The sequence below is a fragment of the Oncorhynchus masou genome, chromosome 30 (assembly GCF_036934945.1).
Source record: "Oncorhynchus masou masou isolate Uvic2021 chromosome 30, UVic_Omas_1.1, whole genome shotgun sequence".
Lineage (NCBI taxonomy): Eukaryota > Metazoa > Chordata > Actinopteri > Salmoniformes > Salmonidae > Oncorhynchus > Oncorhynchus masou.
The window spans coordinates 14,906,935-14,931,517 of NC_088241.1; the positions used below are offsets into that span (position 1 = coordinate 14,906,935).

The 24,583-nt window shown below is 47.0% G+C and overlaps 1 protein-coding gene across 2 annotated transcripts in view; it reads left to right on the plus strand.

Annotated features, from left to right (window-relative positions):
- LOC135522126 (nectin-2-like) overlaps window positions 1-24,583 on the plus strand; it is a 74,226-nt gene that overhangs the window by 35,662 nt on the left and 13,981 nt on the right. Inside the window, exons 4-7 of one of the 2 annotated variants that reach the window (XM_064948111.1) lie at window positions 1,860-2,168; window positions 2,359-2,476; window positions 2,793-2,941; window positions 11,146-13,102. In XM_064948111.1, coding sequence (XP_064804183.1) covers window positions 1,860-2,168; window positions 2,359-2,476; window positions 2,793-2,941; window positions 11,146-11,732 — 1,163 coding nt within the window. In that variant the 3' untranslated portion in view covers window positions 11,733-13,102. Of the gene's footprint in view, window positions 1-1,859; window positions 2,169-2,358; window positions 2,477-2,792; window positions 2,942-11,145; window positions 13,103-24,583 lie in introns of those variants that run through there. The other variant, XM_064948112.1, reaches the window with a different exon arrangement.

The following is a 24,583-nucleotide window of genomic DNA, read 5'->3' on the forward strand; positions in this document are numbered from 1 at the left end:
TTATTTTAACTTAATAAAATACATCAATAAAATCAATTTAGCCTCAAATAAATAATGAAACATGTTCAATTTGGTTTAAATAATGCAAAAAAAAAGTGTTGGAGAAAGTAAAAGTGCAATATGTGCAATGTAAGAAAGCTAACATTTTAAGTTAACATATGAAAGCTGGTGGTTCCTTTTAACATGAGTCTTCAATATTCCCAGGTAAGAAGTTTTAGGTTGTAGTTATTATAGGACTATTTCTCTCTATACCATTTGTATTTCATATACCTTTGCCTATTGGATGTTCTTATAGGCACTTTAGTATTGCCAGTGTAACAGTATAGCTTCCGTCCCTCTCCTCGCTCCTACCTGGGCTCGAACCAGGAACACATTGACAACAGCCACCCTCGAAGCAGCGTTATCCATACAGAGCAAGGGGAACAACCACTCCAAGTCTCAGAGCGAGTGACATTTGAAACGCTATTAGCGCACACCCCGCTAACTAGCTAGCCATTTCACATCGGTTACACCAGCCTAATCTCGGGAGTTGATAGGCTTGAAGTCATAAACAGTGCTATGCTTGAAGCACAGGGAAGAGCTGCTGGCAAAACGAAGGAAGGTGCTGTTTGAATGAATACCCACAAGCCTGCTGGTGCCTACTGTCGCTCAGTCAGACTGCTCTATCAAATCATAGACTTAATTATAACATAATAACACACAGAAATACGAGCCTTAGGTCATTAATCTGGTCGAATCCGGAAACTATAATTTCTAAAACAAAACATTTTCTTTTTTCAGTGAAATACGGAACCGTTCCGTATTTTATCGAACGGGTGGCATCCCTAAGTGTAAATATTGCTGTTACATTGCACAACCTTCAATGCTATGTCATAATTACGTAAAATTCTGCCAAATTAGTTCGCAATGAGCCAGGCGGCACAAACTGTTGTATATACCCTGACTCTGCGTGCAATGAACGCAAGAGAAGTGACACAATTTCACCTAGTTAATATTTCCTGCTAACCTGGATTTCTTTTAGCTAAATATGCAGGTTTAAAAATATATACTTCTGTGTATTGATTTTAAGAAAGGCATTGATGTTTATGGTTAGGTACACGTTGGAGCAACGACAGTCCTTTTTTGCGAATGTGCACTGCATCGATTATATGCAACACAGGACACGCTAGACAAATTGTAATATCATCAACCATGTGTAGTTATAACTAGTGATTATAATTGATTGATTGATTGTTTTTTTATAAGATAAGTTTAATGCTAGCTAGCAACTTACCTTGGCTTCTTAGTGCATTCGCGTAACAGGCAGGCTCCTCGTGAGGCAGGTGGTTAGAGCGTTGGACTAGTTAACCGTAAGGTTGCAAGATTAAATCCCTGAGCTGACAAGGTAAATATCTGTTGTTCTACCCTGAACAAGGCAGTTAACCCACCGTTCCTAGACCGTCATTGAAAATGAGAATGTGTTCTTAACTGACTTGTCTCGTTAAATAAATGTGTAAAACAAGAACTAAATAGGCGTCCAAAAATACCGATTTTCAATTATGAAAACTTGAAATCGGCCCTAATTAATCGGCCATTCAGATCGGTAGTTCTAATTAGAACTAGTATTGTCAGATCAGTTGTGTTTCTGTTAATGCGTTAGAATCATTGCTCTAGCCTGGGCGCAGCTCCCCTCTCTCCCCTCGGGCGTTTATTGATCTGGCTGCTTGTCATGCTTGGTGTCGGCTCTTGTCCTGATTGCTCTACTCACATTCAACAGCCATGGAGAGGGAGGGAACAAACAGTTAGTCTGTCTTGTTTTCGCCGGTCTAGTCGTTTATCAATATTGGTATTCATGAATTATTCTCTCTTCCTTTCATCAGCCAAACCCAGGAACTCTGCCTCCGGGGTAACAGTGATAGCCTCCACTGTCGCCGCGGGAGCCAAGCCAGTTGTTGTGGCCCGCTGTGAGTCGGCCGACGGTCGCCCAGCTGCCCAGATCGCATGGGTGACAGCTGTCAACGGCAACGCTACCTCCGCCTCTACGGCGGGCACTGACAACACCGTGACGGTATCCAGCCAGTACATGCTGGTTCCCACAGCAGCAGACAACGGCAAAGACATCAGCTGTTTAGTGTCCCATCGAACCCAGGCCAAGCCTGAGAGCTTCCTGATGAAACTGGCCATCGAATGTAAGGCCACTGCACACACTGGTGCCCACATGCATCACACACACACACACACACACACACACACACTTACTCATGCAGACTGTATAGTCAGACCTTTTTAATGTTGTCATGAATATGCATCTGAATATAATTATTTTCTCTCTGTAGGAAGTTCCACTAATTAACCTCTCTCTCTCCCTCTCTCTCTCAGACCCCCCACAGGTGACCATCGTGGGCTATGATAATAACTGGTACATGGGTCGGACCAACGTGGCTCTGACCTGTCAGGCTACTGCCAACCCCATTCCTACCACCATCACATGGAAAACGTGAGTGTCTGTCCGTGTCAGTCTGTATCCTGGTCTCTTTCTCTCCTTCTTTAATTATCACTATATCCACAGGCCACTATAAACCACAGATAGTATTATGATAATAATGATAAACTCGACAGCCGCTGGCCTCTTACCTTGATTATGGAGAAATGGTGTAACTTTCCATAGTGGAGTTTAACCCCAGTAGAAACAATAAGCTAACAAAAACAATTACGTTTTTCTACGTATGAAAAGGTCAGTTGGAAGTAGGGAGATCTGGGCCAGGTTCCAGTACTTATGTTTTCCACCCTCTCCTCCTCTCCTCTACCCCCAGTATGTCCGGTCAGATGCCAGACACAGTGCAGGTAAAAGAAAACGTGCTGACCGTGCTGAAGGTGGATGAGCAGGCCAACACAACCTTTGTCTGCGAGGTCAAGAACCGCCTGGGCACCGGCAAGGACCAGGTCACTGTTATGGTCAGAGGTGAGTCCACACACACCTGAAATGACTAATCATACACATCTGCGTGCTATGCTACAAACACACCTGGACACACACCTGAAAACACACTTATTACACATGCAGGCATACTGGGACACAGACACAGACACACACAGAGAGGGTGTGGTGATGCTTGCCTGTAGTCAGGGAGAGCAGCATGCTCTGTCCCTGGGGTTAGTGGTTGGGGGGCAGTTTACTGGGCCTCCATTCCTCCGTTTGGGTTTTCCATCTATCCATCCTCTTCCCTTTGAAACTTTATCACCCATCCCTCCTTGTTTGCATGCAATCCTCTCCTTCTGTTCATACCTATGGATCCTAGCTGTGATGTTTGAGCTCTACTCGTCTGTTCATCTACTGGTAGAAGGGATTGAATCATCATCAGAGACAGTTTCAGGTCTCCACACACTGGTAGGGTTTGTTTCAACCTTGTTATCTCCTTGTTGTGTACTGTGACAAGACAACCACTACACCACTTGAAAAATATGTTAGGTCGACCGCGCCCATTTAAATAAATATCACTCCGTCCATCTATCCCCTCCACGAGTTCCACCTTGCTCTCTTATAGAAAAAAATACATAATTTTGTGCTGCCACGTGGGAATGTAGGACAAATAGATCAAAAGGGCAATTCACAAGTGAATGTTTTAAAAGCCACCACTCCTCTACCTCCTCCTCTCTCCGCCCCTCACCTCCCCCGCTCTGTTCTTCACCTTCCCATGGTACTAATGTGTTCTCTCTGATGAGCCACTAGCATCTCTGGAACATAACGGACGTCCCCATGCAGTCCCATGGGGTTTTACAGGGCTGGGTACGGGTACAGGGCTGGGTACGGGTACAGGGCTGGGTACGGGTACAGGGCTGGGTATGGGTACAGGGCTGGGTTTACAGGGCTGGGTATGGGTACAGGGCTGGGTACGGTTACAGGGCTGGGTTTCAGGGCTGGGTATGGGTACAGGGCTGGGTACAGGGCTGGGTACGGGTACAGGGCTGGGTATGGGTACAGGGCTGGGTTTCAGGGCTGGGTACAGGGCTGGGTACAGTTACAGGGCTGGGTACAGGTATGGGTACAGGGCTGGGTATGGGTACAGGGCAGGTGGCTGGGGGGAGGGAGGTAGCGGGAGTAGGGGAGAAAAAGGGGTGATTGAATGATGGAGAGAGTGAGAAAGGGTAAGGGTTGGTAGAGGGTAGAGAGAGAGAGTGGCTGCTTTTAGAATAAGGAGGGAGGTGAGAGGGGAACAGGATGCTGATGCCATTTAAAACCCCTATGGGAATCTGGCACTGCTTCATCTCTACCACTATCACCCCCTCCATTTCTCTCTCTTATTAGTGTGTGTGTGTGCTAGCGAGCAGGCTGACAGTGCTGTGAGTGTGTAGTGTAGTCTATCCTCTCTGAGCGGATCAGTCGGCCTCTGCTGCTTTAGCTCCTGGCTGCTTCTCCTTCTTAACTCCTTCTCTTCTGTCCTCCCTCTCCTCCCCCTCACCATCCTGTCTCCCAGAATGTTTCCTGTCCTCCCTCCCTCTCTCTCCTCTGGTCCATCACCCCTAAATTCTTTCCCTCTTCCTCCCTCCCCATTCATCTACTCTCTCATGCTATAGGGAAAGGTGGATGCCTAGTCAGTTGTACAACTGAATGCATTCAACTGAAATGTGACTTCTGCATTTAACCCACCCCTTCTGAATCAGAGAGGTGCGGAGGTCTGCCTTAATCCACATCCACGTCATCGGCCCCTAGGAACAGTGGGTTAACTGCCTTGCTCAGGGGCAGAACGACAGATTTTTACCATGTCAGCTCTACTCCCCTCCCTTGTCCTGTCATCTCCATCCTCTCTTCTTTTCTCCTGTCATTCCCCCTCAGTGAGTAAGACAGTAAAAAGGGGGATGAATGAACTGAGTGCAGGCCCACACAGAGAAAGACTGAGACGGAGAGAGAGGTAGTGTGAATACAGATGGAGTGCTAATGCAGTGGAGATGTGTCCAAGCGGGGCTGAGAGGGGCCGTGGCTGTGAAATGTCCAGCGTCTGGACCAGGCTAGAGCAGGCTCCTGTCCTACTGCTGCTCCTGTCCTGCCCCCAGCTGTTGACAACTGACGCAGAGATCCCTGCACAGGGTTACGAGCTGACCTGGGATCTGTCTGTGTCCCTGCCCCCGGTCCGGTCCTCTGTCAGTGTTCCTATCAGGCTCCTACAGCACTGTACTGATCTGTGCTCAGTGGAGAGACATGCCATTAGCCCTCTCTAAGACCCCCCCCCTCTCTCTCAAATACCAGCCCACAGCACTGAGGCAGTCTCCTTCCCCTCTATCTCCCTCTCACCTGTCTCTCTCATTCTTCCTCTCTCCACTCCCCCCCCCTCTCTCATCAAATTCTCTCTCTCTCATCTTCCTTCCTTTCTCTCATACCGCTCTCTCATCCCCCTTACCCTATCTCTCTCTCTCATCCTGCTGAGCTGGTCTCTCCTTCTCTTAAATACCTGCTCTCTTAATCACTGCTTAGCTTCCCTGACCCTGCACTGGAACCTGCTCCGCCGCAGTTAGCTAACCCACTTTCTGCCATCACCACTGTCTCCAGAGCTGGTCTCTCCAATATTCCCATGCACTGGTGTCACATCAAAATCCTTCCCCACCCGTTCAGACAAACCTTTTTCCTTTCTGTTACCCCTATTCCCCTGCAATGGTATCCCGTCAAAATCAGCCCCTCTTAATGAGTTAACCTGCATCCTTCCTATGTCACATATTCCCCTGTAGTGGAAGGATGCATCTCCTTCGTTCCTTTTTCCTCCAGGTCTGTCTCTGGCCGTGGGTACAGAGAAGAGCAACAGAGCTAATGTAGACTGTTCCTCTCCAGCCTCCAGGCCTGACATTAATCAATGGTCTGATCCAGACCATTCAATAAGTCACATTCAGTACTGCTGCTAACTCACCATCTCGCTCTCTGTGAAGAAACCAACCAATCAGTCTTCTCCCATGATGTGACGTAATATATGCCCATGCACCACTGAGTGTGTGTGTGTGTGTGTGCGTTGGGGGGCTGCTGCATGTCTTTAGGAGGCGGGCGGCAGCAGGCTTTATTTCCGCCCCATCTCTCTCATTACTTGCGGTTACTTGGAGCTTATGGTCGTGCACATGATGCGATCTATAAAAAGCATCATTTTCCTCAGCCAGTGGTTTTTGTGCTTGAGCGATGCATAGTGTACTTTCTGGGGTTGTTTCTTTCTTTTTGGCCGGACAGCCCTGGGCGCCAACGAGCTCTGTGGGCCCATGCGCCTGTCTGACATAGATAGTTGTGACAGTAACCCTCTAAAAAGTCATTAAGAATCTTTTTAATGTACCAGGAAGCTAAGCATTTGTTTTTGGCCTTCAAGAATGTGACTGACCAAAGTGCCTCAGGCCTTGAAAAATAAATGAACTGATTGAAAGTATAAGGGGATATCGGTGAACAAATGCCGTTGTCAAGGCTACGACGGCGCCAGTGCAGTGAGTGGCGCTTACTCAGGAGTTAAAAAACGTTTGTCAGATCGAGAGCCTAATGCTTCTTAAGTAGGTCTTTATGAGTTTTACTTTAGAAAACGATTTCTCCACAGAAGCGACAGTTACAGGGATGGTTATAAACAGCTTGATTTGCAGTAGCAAGATGAGGGGAACTGGGCAGAACTGCTAGATGTGAAGCATCTTTATTTTAGCCTCTCGCATTCTCCTTAATTGCCGGACTCAATAGGTTACATAAAGATATGACCTGAATAGGAGGCTCTGGGACAGGTCTTCTGGATACTGGACAGACAATAAATTGGCAGATGCAAACAAATGTATCTTGAGCGGACAAAAGTCCTTGAGGGCTCAAACAAAAAAAGCGTGTTGTGTGATTTTGTTCATTTTGGTGAACCGTCATTTGAGTTGTGTGGTTGCAATATTAACAGTCCCTTATCTCTGGTATATCTTGCTATGCACCATTCAAGACTAAGTTTAAATTGTGTGGACATATAATGCACAATGTCTCAGAAAAAACAGTCTGGATTGTCAATACTCAGTAGAGACAACAGTGGGGTCTGTAACCTGGACCTACAGGCCGTGGTGAGAACGTTTGCACACAAGAATGCAAGCCAACGCAGCCGCATACTGTAGCTACTACAGGCCTCTACATAGAAAAAAGAGATTGGCATTAATAAACTGTTTTTTACAAAAAACAAGCTGGGAGAGAGCGCGAGGAATGGCTCATGTCATGCAGGTTCAGGTAGGATATACAGGACAGTTGTATATCAAATGAATACATCAATTGGTTGCTGATTAGTCTGCTGTTGTATTGAAAATGTATTTTACCGTATGCAATGTTTGAATTGCCAACTTTTAATTACCGAACAAGTAGTTACATTCTTGTTGCCAGACAGCAGTCTAAATGGATGCCCTACGACAACGTGTATAGCATCGTGAAATGTTAGGTTTAACATGAGAAAATGACAACCAAATATAGGCCTTCAATAAATAATAATATAGGCCTTCCATCAAGTAAAGCTATAGGCTTTCTGTGGTGCCAGGGCATGTAACCTATCATTCTTTTGATAGGCAGCTGCATAGACCATTTCAGCATCATGGACAGTGATTAGTTGTCTATACTTTGTGAGTGGCTCCCTGGCATTTGATTATATTTGGGGCTGACCTTGCGGGGGTCCAGAGAAACTGCGTTGCGTCAGTGAGAGCGAGGGAGATATGAGTGCATTTTTCATTGAGAGGATTTTGTACCGTTCTTCCCAAGGCGTTGTGCTCAGTGTGTTTACTGCTTGACTGGAGAAGCGTCTCCCCTGTGTGTGTGTGTGTGTGTGAGATTTCCCACATCCTCACGAGGACAAAAGCTATTTTAAACTTAGGGGTTTGGGAAAATAGGATTTTGAATTGAAATCCATTTTGTGTCCCCACAAGGATAGTAAAACATAAGGTGTGTGTGTGAGATCATGCTGGTGAGAGCTTGTCATGCTGTTTAAAAGGCCAAACACCGCAAGTGTTATGTTTATTTTTTAAATTTTGTTTTTGAGTACGCCATTTATTTTATTTATATTATGTATTGTATTATATATATGTGTGTGTGTGTGTGTGTGTGTATATGTATGTATGTATATGTGTGTATATATATATATATATATATATAAATATAAATATATATATATAAATAAATAAATGGCGTACTCAAAAAAAAATTTAAAAAAAAAATATATATATATATATATATATATATATATATATATATATATATATATATATATATATATATATATATATATATATATATATATATATATATATATATATATATGCACCAAGGAAAATAAATAGATAAAGTCAAATAAAAAAGTCAAATAAAAATAAAAACACTTATTTTTCTTAATCTTTCATTTAAATTTTTTCAAATGTACTATTATATTTTTTGACTTTTTATTTTTATTTTTTTAAGCCTGTCACATCTGTGAATGTGGAATATGTTTTGTTGGTTGATTGAAAAACTTCAAATGAAAAAAAAAAAAGGCCAAACACCGTGGGAGAGGAAGTATTCCTTTACAGGAAGCTGTTTAGTGAAACCTTGACACTGTGAAACCTGCCGCTCTGCTGTCCTCTGCTCGTGCTCTGCTGTCCTCTGCTCGTGCTCTGCTGTCCTCTGCTAGTGCTCTGCTGTCCTCTGCTCGTGCTCTGCTGTCCTCTGCTCTGCTATCCTCTGCTGTCCTCTGCTCGTGCTCTGCTGTCCTCTGCTCGCGCTCTGCTGTCCTCTGCTCGTGCTCTGCTGTCCTCTGCTCGTGCTCTGCTGTCCTCTGCTCGTGCTCTGCTGTCCTCTGCTGTCCTCTGCTATCCTCTGCTGTCCTCTGCTATCCTCTGCTGTCCTCTGCTATCCTCTGCTGTCCTCTGCTCGCGCTCTGCTGTCCTCTGCTCGCGCTCTGCTGTCCTCTGCTCGCGCTCTGCTCGCGCTCTGCTGTCCTCTGCTCGCGCTCTGCTGTCCTCTGCTCGCGCTCTGCTGTCCTCTGCTCGCGCTCTAGCGTCCTCTGCTCTAGTGCCCTGTGCTCTAGTGTCCTCTGCTAGTGCTCTAGCGTGCTCTGCTAACGCTCTAGTGTCCTCTGCTCTAGCGCTCTAGCGTCCTCTGCTCTAACGCTGTAGCTTCCTGGGCTCTAGTGCTCTAGCATCGTCCTCTGCTCCAGCGCTCTGGCGTCCTCTGCTCTGGCGTCCTCTGCTCTGGCGTCCTCTGCTCTGGCGTCCTCTGCTCCAGCGCTCTGGCGTCCTCTGCTCTGGCGTCCTCTGCTCCAGCGCTCTGGCGTCCTCTGCTCCAGCTCTGGCGTCCTCTGCTCCAGCTCTGGCGTCCTCTGCTCTGGCGTCCTCTGCTCCAGCGCTCTGGCGTCCTCTGCTCCAGCGCTCTGGCGTCCTCTGCTCCAGCGCTCTGGCGTCCTCTGCTCCAGCGCTCTGGCGTCCTCTGCTCCAGCGCTCTGGCGTCCTCTGCTCCAGCGCTCTGGCGTCCTCTGCTCCAGCGCTCTGGCGTCCTCTGCTCCAGCGCTCTGGCGTCCTCTGCTCCAGCGCTCTGGCGTCCTCTGCTCCAGCGCTCTGGCGTCCTCTGCTCCAGCGCTCCGGCGTCCTCTGCTCCAGCGCTCTGCTCCGGCGTCCTCTGCTCCAGCGCTCCTGGCGCCCTCTGCGCCAGCGCTCCGGCGTCCTGGGCTCTAGCGCTGTAGCGTCCTCGGCTCTGGCGTCCTCTGCGCTAGCGCTCTGGCGTCCTGGGCTCTAGCACTGTAGCGTCCTCGGCTCTAGCGTCCTCTGCGCTAGCGCTCTGGCGTATTCGGCTCTAGCGTCCTCTGCGCTAGCGCTCTGGGGTCCTCGGCTCTAGCGTCCTCTGCGCCAGCGCTCTGGCGTCCTCTGCTCCAGCGCTCTGGCGTCCTCTGCTCTAGCGTCATCTGATAACACACTACTAGCACTCTTGCTGTACCACCCAGACACAACTTTTTTTGTGCCTAACCACATATCTAGTATCACATTAAACAACCTTTAACCATTGGGAGGATTAGAATATATCAGGGCCTGTATTAATAAAGCATCTCACTGCTGATCAAGGATCAGTTTTGCCTTATAATGATATAGATTACATGGACAAGGGCGGACTGATCTTAGATCAGCACTCTAACTCTGAGACGATCTTGATGAATGTGGCCCCTGACCCTGTATCAGTGTTTAGGGGATACTTGTAGCTACTCCATCCTTAAGCACCTCCAGGTACAGTTCCTGTGTTTTTATTATAGGAGGGTTTGGAGGACCATGTCTCACTGTCATGGGCCAATGGAAAGGTTTAGCTACTGTGGGGGATGCACGCGCTGCTCGTGTACAAGTGAGTAGTGTGTGGAAAGAAAAACAGAGAGTGAGGGCTGAGGGGGGTGGAGTGTGGTACATGAGAGGGAGGGAGGAAAGGAAGGTGTAGTAGATGAAGAATGGGAGAGATGGCTGAGAAGAGAGGTAGAGTGGTAGCAAATAACTATCAATCTCACCAGCCGATGTGTCTGGAGTCATGAGCCTTGCAATATGACCAAACTGAGGGAAAGCGTACACCGTCCGGGGCTTATTCAACGGAGCTCAATTGGGTGTTCAGTAGCTAGGGGAGAGAGAGGGCAGACGGACTGTCCTGTTCTACATTCTAGTAGCTTGAAGCAGGAGTTGTCATTCTGCTGTCAGTCACCACCACCCGCATCCTCTTCTCCTTCATCCCTGGCTGCATCCCTCCCTCCATTTATCATCCTCCTGCATGGACTCCAGAGGATGTCTTTTGTTTTTGCTTAGTCGTTCTGCTATTTTGTGGGTGAGGGGGCTGAGACTAAAGAGAACCTGCACACTGCCCTCACACTGTTTAGAGAAGATGTCATTGGCATGTTGCCTTGATGTTGCAGAGACCTTGTTGAAATGTTGCTCTGACGTTATTAGGGTGTTTGTGAGGGAATGGGGACGAGCAGCTCAGAGGGAGAGTAGGAAATTCCAGTGATGTTAAACACTGCTGTTAGAGCCTCAGCACACACACTCCCACATGCAAAAACACACCACGTGGAATACAGTGCAGACTGCTGACATCATCCAACCCCTCTTCTTGTCTTCTCTTTGGTTCCCCTTTCTTTCTCAATCTGCTTTCCTCCACCTGTCTCATCCTCTTCTCTCTCTCCTCTCCCTTCCCTCCCTCCCTTCCTACAGAACCCTCTGTGGTCCCCTCCAACGCAGGCGTGGTGGCAGGTGCTGTGATTGGCTCCCTTCTGGCCCTTCTCCTCGTCGCCGCCCTTATTGCCGTCCTGGTCACCCGGAGCCGCCGGCAACAGCAGGGTTACCGCGGCAACCCAAACCACAGCTCCTACGACATAAAGTCGCGCGTCTTCGGTGGTGGGAAGAAGGGGAGCAAGAACGGGACAGGTGCTGGCGCCGGGGGCAACGGGGCAGGAGGCAACAACAGCCCCATCTACGTCTACAAGGAGGGCTCCGCCCATGATGGCCTGACTGATAAGGCCAATCACCACGTGCCGCTACACCTGGGGAGGCATGGTGAGGGTGGGGTTGCCACGGCGCAGGACATCCTGCTGAGCGGCGAGCTGGACGAGGCAGAGCGGAGAAAGTTTGACCAACTGGAGGATGACGAGGAGAGTTACGACAACTTTGGAAGGGGCGGGCCCATCCTACAGCTCCGCCCAACACAAGACCAGGACGGAATCATGGGCGGTTACCTTGACGACGACATGGAGTCTCAGCGCGACGGGTCGGTCATCTCACGGACTGCCGTGTACGTGTAGAGAGAACGGTCGGAGGAGGGGGAAGGGAAAGCGGGATGGAAGAAGGAAAGGATGAATGAACATGTCCTCCTTCTAGAGGATTCGGTGGTGTTGGGTTCTCCTCTGTTGGATCATTTGAAATATATTAACGACGACCAACAATGCTGCCCATAGAGGGAGCAAGATGAACTGAATGAAGTGGCTGAGGGAGGGAATGTACAGAAACAAGATGGAGGACTGGTGTATTGATAACACAAATCTTTTTCTCTGGTCCCAATATGAAAAGTGGATCACTTGGGATCTATCTACCAAAACAAATGAAAGAAATCCTAAAACTATCTTCCTCACATTGCTGCTCTGTCTGTTGTTCCTCCTTTCCTTAGCTTAGGGACCTTGGAGATTGAAGCATCCAGAGAGACACATTGTAGTAGAGACTTGTGGGTAAAATGGCATCTCCATGCACCCGTTCCCACGTTAGAAACTCCTCACTAAAATATTCACTGTTATCTCCACTAAACGCACAGTAGCAATGTAAGGGATGTCATGATGATACCTGCTCCCTGCTATTCTTGTCTCTCTCCTGTGGGACAACGTTGGTTCCTGCTACAGTAGCCTTGTTTCTGCTGTACGTGACAGTACTGGGGAAGGGGAAGTTTGACAGCGGAAGTGGTCGATGTAGTTGTGGTTAAGTAGAATGTCAGACTCTCTCGTGTGTGTATGTTGCAGAAGGCCTCCTCATTATCTCTGCTATTTTGCCATCAACTGGAAGTATGTGCAGAATTTAGTTTGGGACATTCTGAAATGATAAACAACTTACTGAAGGAGGTAGGTCATCTAGATGAAGAGTGCATGAAATGGGAATCGATAGAGGGAACAGCTGTTCTCAACCCTGGAGAGACTGGGAGAGAGGGATTAGGATGAATTGATAGAGGGAACAGCTGTTCTCAACCCTGGAGAGACTGGGAGAGAGGGATCAGGATGAATTGATAGAGGGAACAGCTGTTCTCAACCCTGGAGAGACTGGGAGAGAGGGATCAGGATGAATTGATAGAGGGAACAGCTGTTCTCAACCCTGGAGAGACTGGGAGAGAGGGATCAGGATGAATTGATAGAGGGAACAGCTGTTCTCAACCCTGGAGAGACTGGGAGAGAGGGATCAGGATGAATTGATAGAGGGAACAGCTGTTCTCAACCCTGGAGAGACTGGGAGAGAGGGATCAGGATGAATTGATAGAGGGAACAGCTGTTCTCAACCCTGGAGAGACTGGGAGAGAGGGATCAGGATGAATTGATAGAGGGAACAGCTGTTCTCAACCCTGGAGAGACTGGGAGAGAGGGATCAGGATGAATTGATAGAGGGAACAGCTGTTCTCAACCCTGGAGAGACTGGGAGAGAGATGGATAGAGGGAACAGGATGAATTCAGGATAGAGGGAACAGCTGTTCTCAACCCTGGAGAGACTGGGAGAGAGGGATCAGGATGAGGGAATCGATAAGGGAACAGCTGATAGACTGGGAGAGAGGGATCAGGAATAGAGGGAACAGCTGTTCTCAACCCTGGAGAGACTGGGAGAGAGGGATCAGGATGAATTGATAGAGGGAACAGCTGTTCTCAACCCTGGAGAGACTGGGAGAGAGGGATCAGGATGAATTGATAAAGGGAGAAAAAGGAACGGCTCTGAAACAGCAGGGCTGTTCTCCCTCTCCTCTTTTTGATCCCTCTCTTCTTGTGGTGTTCCTGACACAGAGTTTGATTGCTAATGAGCCATGAAGTCACCGCTCAGCTTAGCCCACATGCACACCAAATTACCGCCGCTTGGATGTTATGACGTGGACATTTTCTCTCTCTCTCCCCGTTTCTCTCCTCCCCCAGTTTCTCCATCACCTCTCTCTACCCTGTGTGTGTGTTTGTGTGATTTACACAGGGCTGTGTGGAGGTCGGGGATACAGGGAGAGCAGAGGGAGTAATTTCATGCCTCCCTACGTGTCAAACACCCCACTTACTGTACCCCCTTCCTCCTGCCAGACCTGACTCAGAAAGCCATGGTGGAGTCATGCCCTGCTCACTGTACATCTCAGCTTTCATAGGTTGATTAGTCAGGTTATATGGAAAGCCAAATACATGATGGCATATTTGCATCTAGCAAATTAAGATACAAATTAAGTCAAAATAATTGATTGATTCTGTGCAAACACAGGGGGGTGAATGACCTGTTACAGGACCTACATTGACTAGCAGAGGTCTGGGTATAGTCCTTCATGATTCAAACAGACCGGAGCCTGATAGTTTAGTGACTAATTTGTCTTTCTAACAAGACAGTCGAGGGCTGTTCAAGCCAATATCACAATGTACATCACTAGAGGCAAACAGATGAACACTGGAAGGCTATGACCAGCTGTATTCCTGAAGAGCCTTACGTTCCTACCCTCAATAGCCCAGATCTGAATCCTCTCTGAATCAGCCCCTTCACAACTCCTATCTCATGACTCCCCTGTGATTCATCATGTTCCCTAGTTAATCAGTGGGGTTTCCTTGGCTGCCCTGACCAGGCGAGGCGCCTGATTGGCCCATTTAAGCCTGGGTCTGTTTCTGGGTCACGGCCTGCCAGAGGTCATGGGGTCACAGAGAAACACACACACACTCTGGTGAGAGAGCAACGTGTAGTAGTGTTCCAGGATGACGTAAACTGTTGTGGTGGAGGTTGACCGTTGTGTGGGGGAGAGACCGGAACGGAGAGGGGGGAGACTGGGAGGAAGGGATAGATACTGGACCCACTGCGACTTGCCTAACCATCAGCACTTGATAACACTATAGCCTAAGTCTGTCAGTCCTCAGTATAGGCCAAAACTCTGGCTTACATAAACATTATAGATACAGTACACATCCAGGGAGCAGGGCTCTACAGTGCAGCCGTTTTACTTCATATGCGCCTAAGTATTTTGCTTTGCGACATGTAATTTTTATTTTGGCGCACCGGTGCGCCTAGACAATTTTAAAATTCTAGCTTTATTACCTCAACTATTTTTCACTGTGCTCCTAAATTTCGTTTGTGTGCGCCTACATGTTTCAACTTAGCCACACACGTGCTCCTAAAAAAGGTCAGCGTAGAGGCCTGTAGTGAACTACTTATAATGACCACTAAGAAACACGTATCTCCAGTCTGCACTTGTATGTAACACCAAAACAGGATATGCCCACTAGTTATATTTGTATGAAGGTGATCAAGTGTGTCTTTGGAGAAATATTGATAATGTCCTTCAGTGTGATGTGAAGAGGGAGGGAAGGGAGAAAGTTGTATGTATATTTTGGTGTGAGGTGTCTGTATACTATATATGTACGGATCTTTATTTTTCTTGTCGAACTCCTGTGAAAAAATGTGGATATTGATCAGAGTGTAAATAACTGCTGTATAGTCAATGGTGTCATGTGGAACTCACTTCCTGGTTTGGCCAAGGTCAAAGTTCAGTCAGAAAAAATAATACTGTACTCTGAATGTAACTGCTTGAATAGACAACCCTTCAATGAAAAGGTATAAGATGCACATCTTAAGTTATTAAATACTTGAATCTAGTTCATCTCAAGAACAATAGTTGAAATACATGTAAACATTTTAGTTTTTCAGCCAAGATGATAACTGAAATAACTGGATTGGCAGGTTCACTAAACTCAATCAACATACTTAAGATACCTGCCCCTTCACACATACTATTTATCAGATAGACGAGCTCCTACATAGGCAGTGATCTGTGTGGTTTCTGAGTCAGCGCTGTGTGTGGTTTCTGAGTCAGCGCTGTGTGTGGTTTCTGAGTCAGCGCTGTGTGTGGTTTCTGAGTCAGCGCTGTGTGTGTGGCACAGAGGCTTTGGGACATCTGTCAGTGCCACGGTGTGTAACCCGAATGTCCATTTCTTGCCCCCTCTGTCTCTTAGCATTGGGAGTTAGAGGAGACATTACTTGTACACTGTCCCCTGCAGCCTGATCTCTCTCTCTCACACACACACACACACAAACACAAAACAAACAGAGAACTGGTAGGAGAGACACTTCCCCAAACGTACACAAACACTTAGTGGTACGAACTCTGTCAGAACATTCACAGACCCTTCTGTTCTCCAGAGACTGGGAGAGAGCCACACACACACTCCTCTTGCCCACTGTCAGGGATTTAAGTAACATGTGTTCTGAGAACACTTTCTGAGAATCATCTGTACTGTTACTCTCTCTCTCTGTGAGGGCTGTGTTTTTAAAGCTTTCATAAAATGAATACCCAATTGGCCAATCTTTTACAACATTTTTATTTTTTTTAAGTAAATGCTTTCTGGGAATCTACTTCTCTTGACCTCTGCTTGTACTGCCTGGCACAAAGGTTTTAAAATAAAAATGCTTTTAGAGAGTTGACGTAATGTTCCTGTCCTGGAGTTAACACAGCTTGTTTGTAGGTTGTTATTTAGTAGTTGTTGTTAATCCACATTGTCCTCCTCTGGCTCTAAACACTGATGACTAATCCAAGCCTTAACTTCCTTGTCGTCTCAATCGCTCCCCCCTGACGTGTACATAGTATAAATATATAAATACAGTATCTAGCGGAAAGAAAAATAAAGAATGACTAATTTATGGTGTCACGTGTTCTATTTCTCAGCGCCAAGCATGAAGGATTTATTCTCTTCTGTATCAATGCTTATTTTACAAGTCCTTATCTTTTTATCTCTTATTGCAGTGCTTTAAAATTTATGCTTTTGGAGTGCTTTATTTCTCCACTGCTTTGCTGTGACTACTACGCCACAACAGGCCTAATGTGCTTTTACCCTGCAAGATTTTGTACAGTGCACTCGAAACAATCTTACCACAAAATTTGCTTTTTATTCACTGCTTCCTGAACTAGTTTTTTTTTTTTTAAAGAAACCTTTTAGAATTTGTCACTATTTGTCATGTCTTTCTATTTTTTAATTTTTTGTATTTGGTTGCAATTAAAGTTTTCTTGATTTTTGAAACGATGACCTTGTTGCTGTGTATTATGTACATAGAAGGAATATAAATAGTAATTGAATGTAGGTATCTGGGTATATTTATTATCAATGTCCTCTGTTAGCTAGTGTAACATGTTAGCACACCCTGGAGGGTGCTGAGTCTTGCTGTTTGTCTCGTTTCGGTTGTGATAAAACTGTTCATTGTCAAGAGTGCTGATAACATACAGTATCTAGGCAATGGGAATCAACATGAGAAGGGTAGCGAGGGAGAGAGGTGACTTGAGTTAGCTCATGTTTCACTCACACACCCAAGCCCCTCCCCCTGTTTGTTTGATTTGCATATGTCTTCTGGTTGACTAAGGTGAACCCGCTGCCGTGGTAACGGGTAGTTTGGACAGAGTGGGAGCGTCAAGGAAACGTACAGATACTGTGTGTAATGGCTTAGGAATGTGGTGTTGCTTTGGTATTACCACATAGATGGAGGGTTTGTTATCAGTTGGGGAATGTGCATGCTGGCTGAAACTAAGTAATTCGACCAGCTCTCAAGGGCTGCATTCTTTGAACCCTCTGACTCAACCAGACTGGTTTGGGAAAGAAAGTGGGAGGAGACGCGTGCTTTCATGTGCCCATAATTTTATCACTGTAAAACCATGTGACCTTCACTCCCCACAGTAATACAGTGCAGAGATGAAGTCGAAATGGATTCATTGGGTGAAGGTTTGAATGTTTTTCTGCCCTGTAGTCTCAGCTAGAACCAATTTGGTTATTTAGGTCCGTATCTTCCCTGTGTCTCGATGCTTTGACACAGGTCTGTGTGTGTGTCGTCTATGGGGTTTTTCCGTCGATGCTCAAACTATTTATTCAGAGTCCAGACAGCCATCTGGCTCCACTAATTGCTTTTGAGGCTGGCAAAATGAAAAGGCGACTCGCTCACGCTCGCTCACTCTCGCTCACTCTCTCTCGCTCTCTCTCTCGCTCTCTTCTCTGGGCTCCTGGCTGAATGCTGAAGACTTCCTTTCACAACAGAGCGGAAATGGTGGCATCACTTAAAATGCCTGAGAGGAGTACAAGCACACTGTGTTGCGCTCGACACAAATATTTGAACGTCCCTCTAGTTTAAGAGCAGTGACCCCTTAAACCAAAACCTGGCTGTTCAACCAGAAACCACAACCTAGATTTGAAGCCAAACTGACACTGCGGGGCCAAGCTCTGTGTTGTCCAATCCCTGTTCTAACGTAGTGCTGTACCAGTCCAGTGCCAATCCGCTGTAGTTATATTGTAGCGATGCCTGGGGCACTGTCATGGTGGTCCTGTTCTGGCTCTGGCACTGTCTGTCGGACTCGGTTAGGAAGAATGGTATGTGTTTCTGTGTTTGTTCATGGCAGCGTGTACTATAACGGCATGTTTGTGTTTAGACACCAGCAAAGTGGGGCAGTTTGTTTCCGTGTCTGGTATGATGGCCTGAGGGGGGTGCCGTGTGTGTGGTGGTATTCGACTGAGGAGACGTGTGTGGACATCTGAGTGGGTACTCATATGTATGTGTATCTGCATGTATGCCTGTTGACTCTGCAGCATTCAAAGTATATACTGTCCATGGCTTGTCTGAGCTACTGTCCAGTCCATACAGTAGTGTCTAGATGAACACACAGCCTTAACACACACTTAAACCTGTTGTAGTCTGCAGATGGATGGATAGAACCTAGCCTACCGCCACCTGTCTCCGTTTAACCTCTCACCCTTAGGCTCCAGGCCTGACTCAACAATCCCAGAGTGTGATAGCTGGCCTGATGAATGGATCACAGTACGATGTATTGATGGGCTGTCCCATGAGGGCATCTCTTCAATGACCTATATGAGTAGCCAGCCTGGTTCTGACCTTTTTTAATGTGAATGGAAACTCCTTTTGGCCTCATCACATGCTTTGTGTAGATTCTGTTTGACTTTCTCCAATCCAGAGCCACAGATTTATAGTGTATTCATAGTTTTAAAAACAATTGCAGTTTATTTATTTATTTTTTATCAAATCCTGTATATGAGCCGGGTGCTGCACACCAATGACACTATTTGACGTCTTACAGAGCACTTTTTCCATGTGCTGTATTTGATCTTCTACTCCCTGCTGTTTGCATGGCTTCTCCTGGCCTAGCCTGGGTACCTGATTGTCTGCATTCCACACTATTACTCTGTTGTTGTGTCAATGTCACGTACACTAACACAGAACACACTGGAACTCTTGAGATTACTGAGACTACTGTTTAGCATAACAGGAAATGGTATTGTTAACCTTTTCTCAGGAAGTCAATGTTTACTCTTCTCAGGGTTTTATTAAGCTACATTTTGTGCGCACACACTCTCTCACACACACTCAACACCCGACCTTGTGTGGGGGGGTGCCCCTGTATCCCCTAGGGTCCCAAGGAGATGACGCTTCCTCTCCTGATGCTGACCGGGCTTGAGCTGACGGCAGGCAAGGGGTTGTGAGTAGCAGGGCTCCCAGGGGTGGTGCATGGTTGGCCCACTGCCACCAGAGCAGAGGGGGTGTCTGACTGGGTTGGCGTGGGAGTAGAGGGGGGGTAGATGGATAATGCACCTTCCACATGACAGAGCGTGTTTGGGATGAGGACTGTGGAGAAGTGGGGGGGTTGTTGTAGGGTGATGGGTTTTAGTATAGTGTAGGGGAGGTGATGAAGGGTGTTTGGGATGAAGACTGTGGAGGTTGTTGTAGGGTGATGGGTTTCAGTATAGTGTAGGGGAGGTGATGAAGGGTGTTTGGGATGAGGACTGTGGAGGTTGTTGTAGGGTGATGGGTTTCAGTATAGTGTAGGGGAGGTGATGAAGGGTGTTTGGGATTAGGACTGTGGAGGTTGTTGTAGGGTGATGGGTTTCAGTCTAGTGTAGGGGAGGTGATGAAGGGTGTTTGGGATGAGGACTGTGGAGGTTGTTGTAGGGTGATGGGTTTCAGTATAGTGTAGGGGAGGTGATGAAGGGTGTTTGGGATTAGGACTGTGGAGGTTGTTGTAGGGTGATGGGTTTCAGTCTAGTGTAGGGGGGTGATTGGTGTTTGGGATGAGGACTGTGGAGGTTGTTGTAGGGTGATGGGTTTCAGTATAGTGTAGGGGAGGTGATGAAGGGTGTTTGGGAGGAGGACTGGAGGAGAAGTGGGGGTTGTTGTAGGGTGATTGGTTCTAGTATAGTGTAGGGGAGGTGATGAAGGTTTCAGTGTAGTGTAGGTTTAGGAGTGGGTTGATTTGGGATGAGGAGAGGAACGGGGGAGAGGTTGTTGTTGTAGAGGGATGGGTTTCAGTGTATTGTAGGTTTAGGAGTGGGTTGATTTGGGCTGAGGAGAGGAACAGGGGGGGGTTGTTGTAGAGGGATGGGCTTCAGTGTAGTGTAGGTTTAGGAGTGGGTTGATTTGGGATGAGGAGAGGAACAGGGGGGGTTGTTGTAGAGGGATGGGCTTCAGTGTAGTGTAGGTTTAGGAGTGGGTTGATTTGGGCTGAGGAGAGGAACGGGGGAGAGGTTGTAGAGGGATGGGTTTCGGTGTATTGTAGGTTTAGGAGTGGGTTGATTTGGGCTGAGGAGAGGAACAGGGGGGTGTTGTTGTAGAGGGATGGGCTTCAGTGTAGTGTAGTCTAGTGTAGGTTTAGGAGTGGGTTGATTTGGGCTGAGGAGAGGACTGGGGGAGAGGTTGTTGTAGAGGGATGGGTTTCAGTGTAGTGTAGGTTTAGGAGTGGGTTGATTTGGGCTGAGGAGAGGAACGGGGGGAGTAGGATTAGAAGAGTGGGGGCATGGGGTTAGTGCAGCTGTGTTAGTTTAGATTCTGTGAGATCAGTGTGTGTTTTCTCTCTGTATGTCCCACTCAGTGGTGCAGTGACCTCAACCACCACCTGCAAAAACAGACTGCAGCCGCAGATGAAAGAGACGTGTGTGTGTGTGTGTGTGTGTGTGTGTGTGTGTGTGTGTGTGTGTGTGTGTGTGTGTGTGTGTGTGCGCCAAGCTCCCATGTACCTGGAACTAAACCTCTCCCTGAAGCACACAGAATAACAAAATTGACCATTTTACAGGGTTCTGGTTAGCTGGCAGCACTGACCTACAGTCTGTCTGAGTCAGATCTCTATCCATATAAGAATGGTTACTCCTGCTCCGCTCTTAAGAATAGATGTGTGTGTGTGTTTGGCTCGGGGCGCTCTGCAGATCAGATGCACTGGTTGCTTAATTCACCGTCTCAACAGGCTCTCAATCGTGTACACACACACACACACACACACACACACACACCCCGATCAAGAGAAGAGCAGAAACAGAAATACTCAGGCTCTAGGTTGGTCAGGATAAGTCGTATGACATTTGTATTGGACTGTCGGGTCTAGAGTGAATCAACTGGTCAGAGTGCGTCTTTGTGACTGTACATGCGTCTCTCACACGGGATAGAGATTGTGTCTCTTCTCTCTGAGGCAGTCCAGAGTGATTTGTTCAGTGACTGTGTGGTCTCTCTCTCTCTGTAGGTGTGAAGTCTATTTCTGTCCTTTGTCTGACATCAAATAGAGTCAGGTTGTGGGAAGTACTGTGACAACTTCACACAGCTATGTCTGTGTGTGAGGCAACTTCTCTTAACACTTCTACACACACTGTATTATCTCTTCCATTCATCCATCTCTCCATCTAAACACCTTTTTGTCCTTCTCTTTATCAGACATCTGTCTTCTCCATCTCTCTCTGTCACTCTCACCTCTTCTATTCTGTCCCTCCTTCCTTTGACCTTTCTCTCTCTGTCACTCTCATAATAACGAAGTGAGATGAATGGTGAGAATCTGACAACCCACCCCGCTCCTCGTCTCACTGCTCAGAGATACCGTCTCTCTTCCTCCCCTTATATCTCTCCCTGTTTCTCTGATCTGGTTACCACAGGAGACTGACAACCCCCAGTGTTACCTGCAGCCAATCAGATCACAATCTATTCTGTGAGGAAAGGAGTTCCTTCCCCTTTCCACTTATTGTGCTTCTCTGTTGCAAGCCAGACGTTGTCTAGAAGGCAGAACAGACGGGAGCTGAAGGTATTGAACTGTGGGGTGTATCTACCTGTCTGCTCAGCCCTGCTCTTAAAACACTGCAGGACCACAGTGACAGGTGCACAGTGACAGGGGCACAGTGACAGGGCCACAAATATGGTGCTGTGGGTCGGCTCCATGGAGAGGCCTGATTCATGTCCATGTGCAGAGGAGTGTCTGACACGAGAGCAGTGTGTGACATACGAGAGAAATGAGCAGCCTGGGACCTTAGACACACACACACACACACACACACACACACACACAGCAATATTAGAGCTCTCATCTTTTACCACCTATGGCTCCTTGGGCGTAGCAGCACTCTATTGGTTTAGCTGTACTTTAGTGTGTGTTCTGGGAGTCTCTAGTTCTCTATCATCTGTAGCCCCATGCCTCTATTCTACAATTTATCTCTGTATTACAGGGCCTGTCTATGAGCTTTTCTCCTGTCCTTTATCCTCCATAGGCCCACACCAAGGATGTGACCAAAATGGATCCCTATGTAGTGTGTCCCAAATTCCCTATGTAGTGCACTACTTTACACCAGAAATGGGCTCTGGTCAAACGTAGTGCACTACATAGGGAATAGGTTGTGATTTGGGACACAGGCCATGTGATGTATGGAGTTGTTTCATTTCTATATCCGTTCCTGTGCTACATTGTCAGTCTAGTGTCTGATGTTTTCTCTGCATGCGTAGCCTGTCACGTCTGTGGCCTGGTTTGTCTGTGGTCGTTTATCCTGCTTAGGGCCCTCTACGCTGCTGCTATCCCAGGGTGGTAATATCTCCTTTATATCAGTCTCTCTCAGCTCTCCTCTTCCCTAGTCAATCACTGTTCATAGTGTGTCTGTGGAACAATGCATTGGGTTGCCTTCTGTAGGGTGTGATTTGTAGGAGAACGATGGGAGGGAGGGAGAAGGGGCACAAGTGGGTGATCGGTGAGAGATGAGTGCTGTTGAAAAGCGAGAGGGGAAAAGAGAGAAAAACAGCTGTAAGAGCCAGAGGGAGCAGAGATGACACTGCCTCCTTCATTCCTCTCTCTCTCTCCCTCCCTCCTTCATTCCTTCCCTCCTTCCTTGTCCTTCATCCATGGGCCCTGAGCCTGTCTGTAGTGTATAGCCCCACTCCTCAGTATGCTCTCTCAACCTTAAAGGTCACATGCATGATGGGATGGAGGAGGACTTTTAAAATGCAACAAGAAAAGCTCCTTTATGTAACTGCTGCTGGAGCTTTGTCACGGAGTTGTTACTTTGTCACGGAGTTGTTACTTTGTCACGGAGTTGTTACTTTGTCACGGAGTTGTTACTTTGTCACGGAGTTGTTACTTTGTCACGGAGTTGTTACTTTGTCACGGAGTTGTTACTTTGTCGGAGTTGTTACGGAGTTGTTACTTTGTCACGGAGTTGTTACTTTGTCACGGAGTTGTTACTTTGTCACGGAGTTGTTACTTTGTCACGGAGTTGTTACTTTGTCACGGAGTTGTTACTTTGTCACGGAGTTGTTACTTTGTCACGGAGTTGTTTCTTTGTCACGGAGTTGTTTCTTTGTCACGGAGTTGTTTCTTTGTCACGGAGTTGTTTCTTTGTCACGGAGTTGTTTCTTTGTCACGGAGTTGTTTCTTTGTCACGGAGTTGTTTCTTTGTCACGGAGTTGTGTGTGTTTGTCACGGAGTTGTGTTTCTTTGTCACGGAGTTGTGTGTGTGTCTCTGATGACATCATACTAACATCCACAGAGACTAGTTTCACTGGGCTCTCTACAACTTGAGGTGCTGTACAATAACCAGGCCTATAGCTTGTCTCTGAGGCTAAGTCTCCATGCCTGTCCCCTTTAGCTCTGGCTGTCCTGTCCACCCTGTGTCCCCTATTGCCCCGGTCTCCTTCACTGACTCCCCCCTCCTCTCCCTATCCACCCTCTGTTCTCTCCCTCCTCACTCCATCCCTCCTGTCTATTTGTGGTGGTAATGTTTTTGTACAGTGATGACAACCAGGGTCATAGCTAGCCTGCCACCACGTCCAGCAGTGAAGCTGCGAGACACACACACACACTGGTGTTTGGTGACATTTTACAGCAAAATGATTCATCCATGTTGACATTCAGCCTTATGAATAATATTAATGATCCGTACAGCAGAGGCATGTTACACACAAGCTTGTACACACACACACACACACACACACACACATGCTTCTGCAGGCGGTGGGGAGAGCATGTCACAGCCAAGACATGTCACACACACACAGAATGCATTTACCCAAGTTACTGGTCACTAGAGATGTTCTTCCACTATATAATGGATAGACGACTGTAGATCTGTCGTCCGATAGATGAATAATTGGACTCATTTAACCTTGTCTATCATTATGTATTCTGAAAGACTTCAACCCTCAGGGTTTCATTTAATTCATATCTTTAATCAGCCAGACATTTTGGAATTAATATTTCACTCCCCCTTTTCCTTCAGGCATTGGACTGAAGTCTGGTATGATGACAGTCGTTTTTGAAAGGAGCTGAAGGTTTATTGTTGTGTATTGAAAAGAGAACAATTGAGTTGGAGTGAGTGAAGATAATGAGATGATGGGTTTCGGTGCAGGTGAACATTCCTTGGTGTCATATAGCAGAGGGTGAAGGGAGAGTGTCTTTCTGCCAAACGGGTTGGTGGCATTTCATTTGTGACAGTGGACACTGTTGTCTATGGCATGTATGCTAAGTCAACCAGCCTAATATTGCTTAATGGTCTACTGACTGGTGTGTTTCACAGAGGAAGTGGTTGATTTAGACATTTTTGTCACCTGCTAGACATTTCTGTCACCTGCTAGAGTCAGCTCTGTCACCTGCTAGATAGTTCTATCACCTGCTACC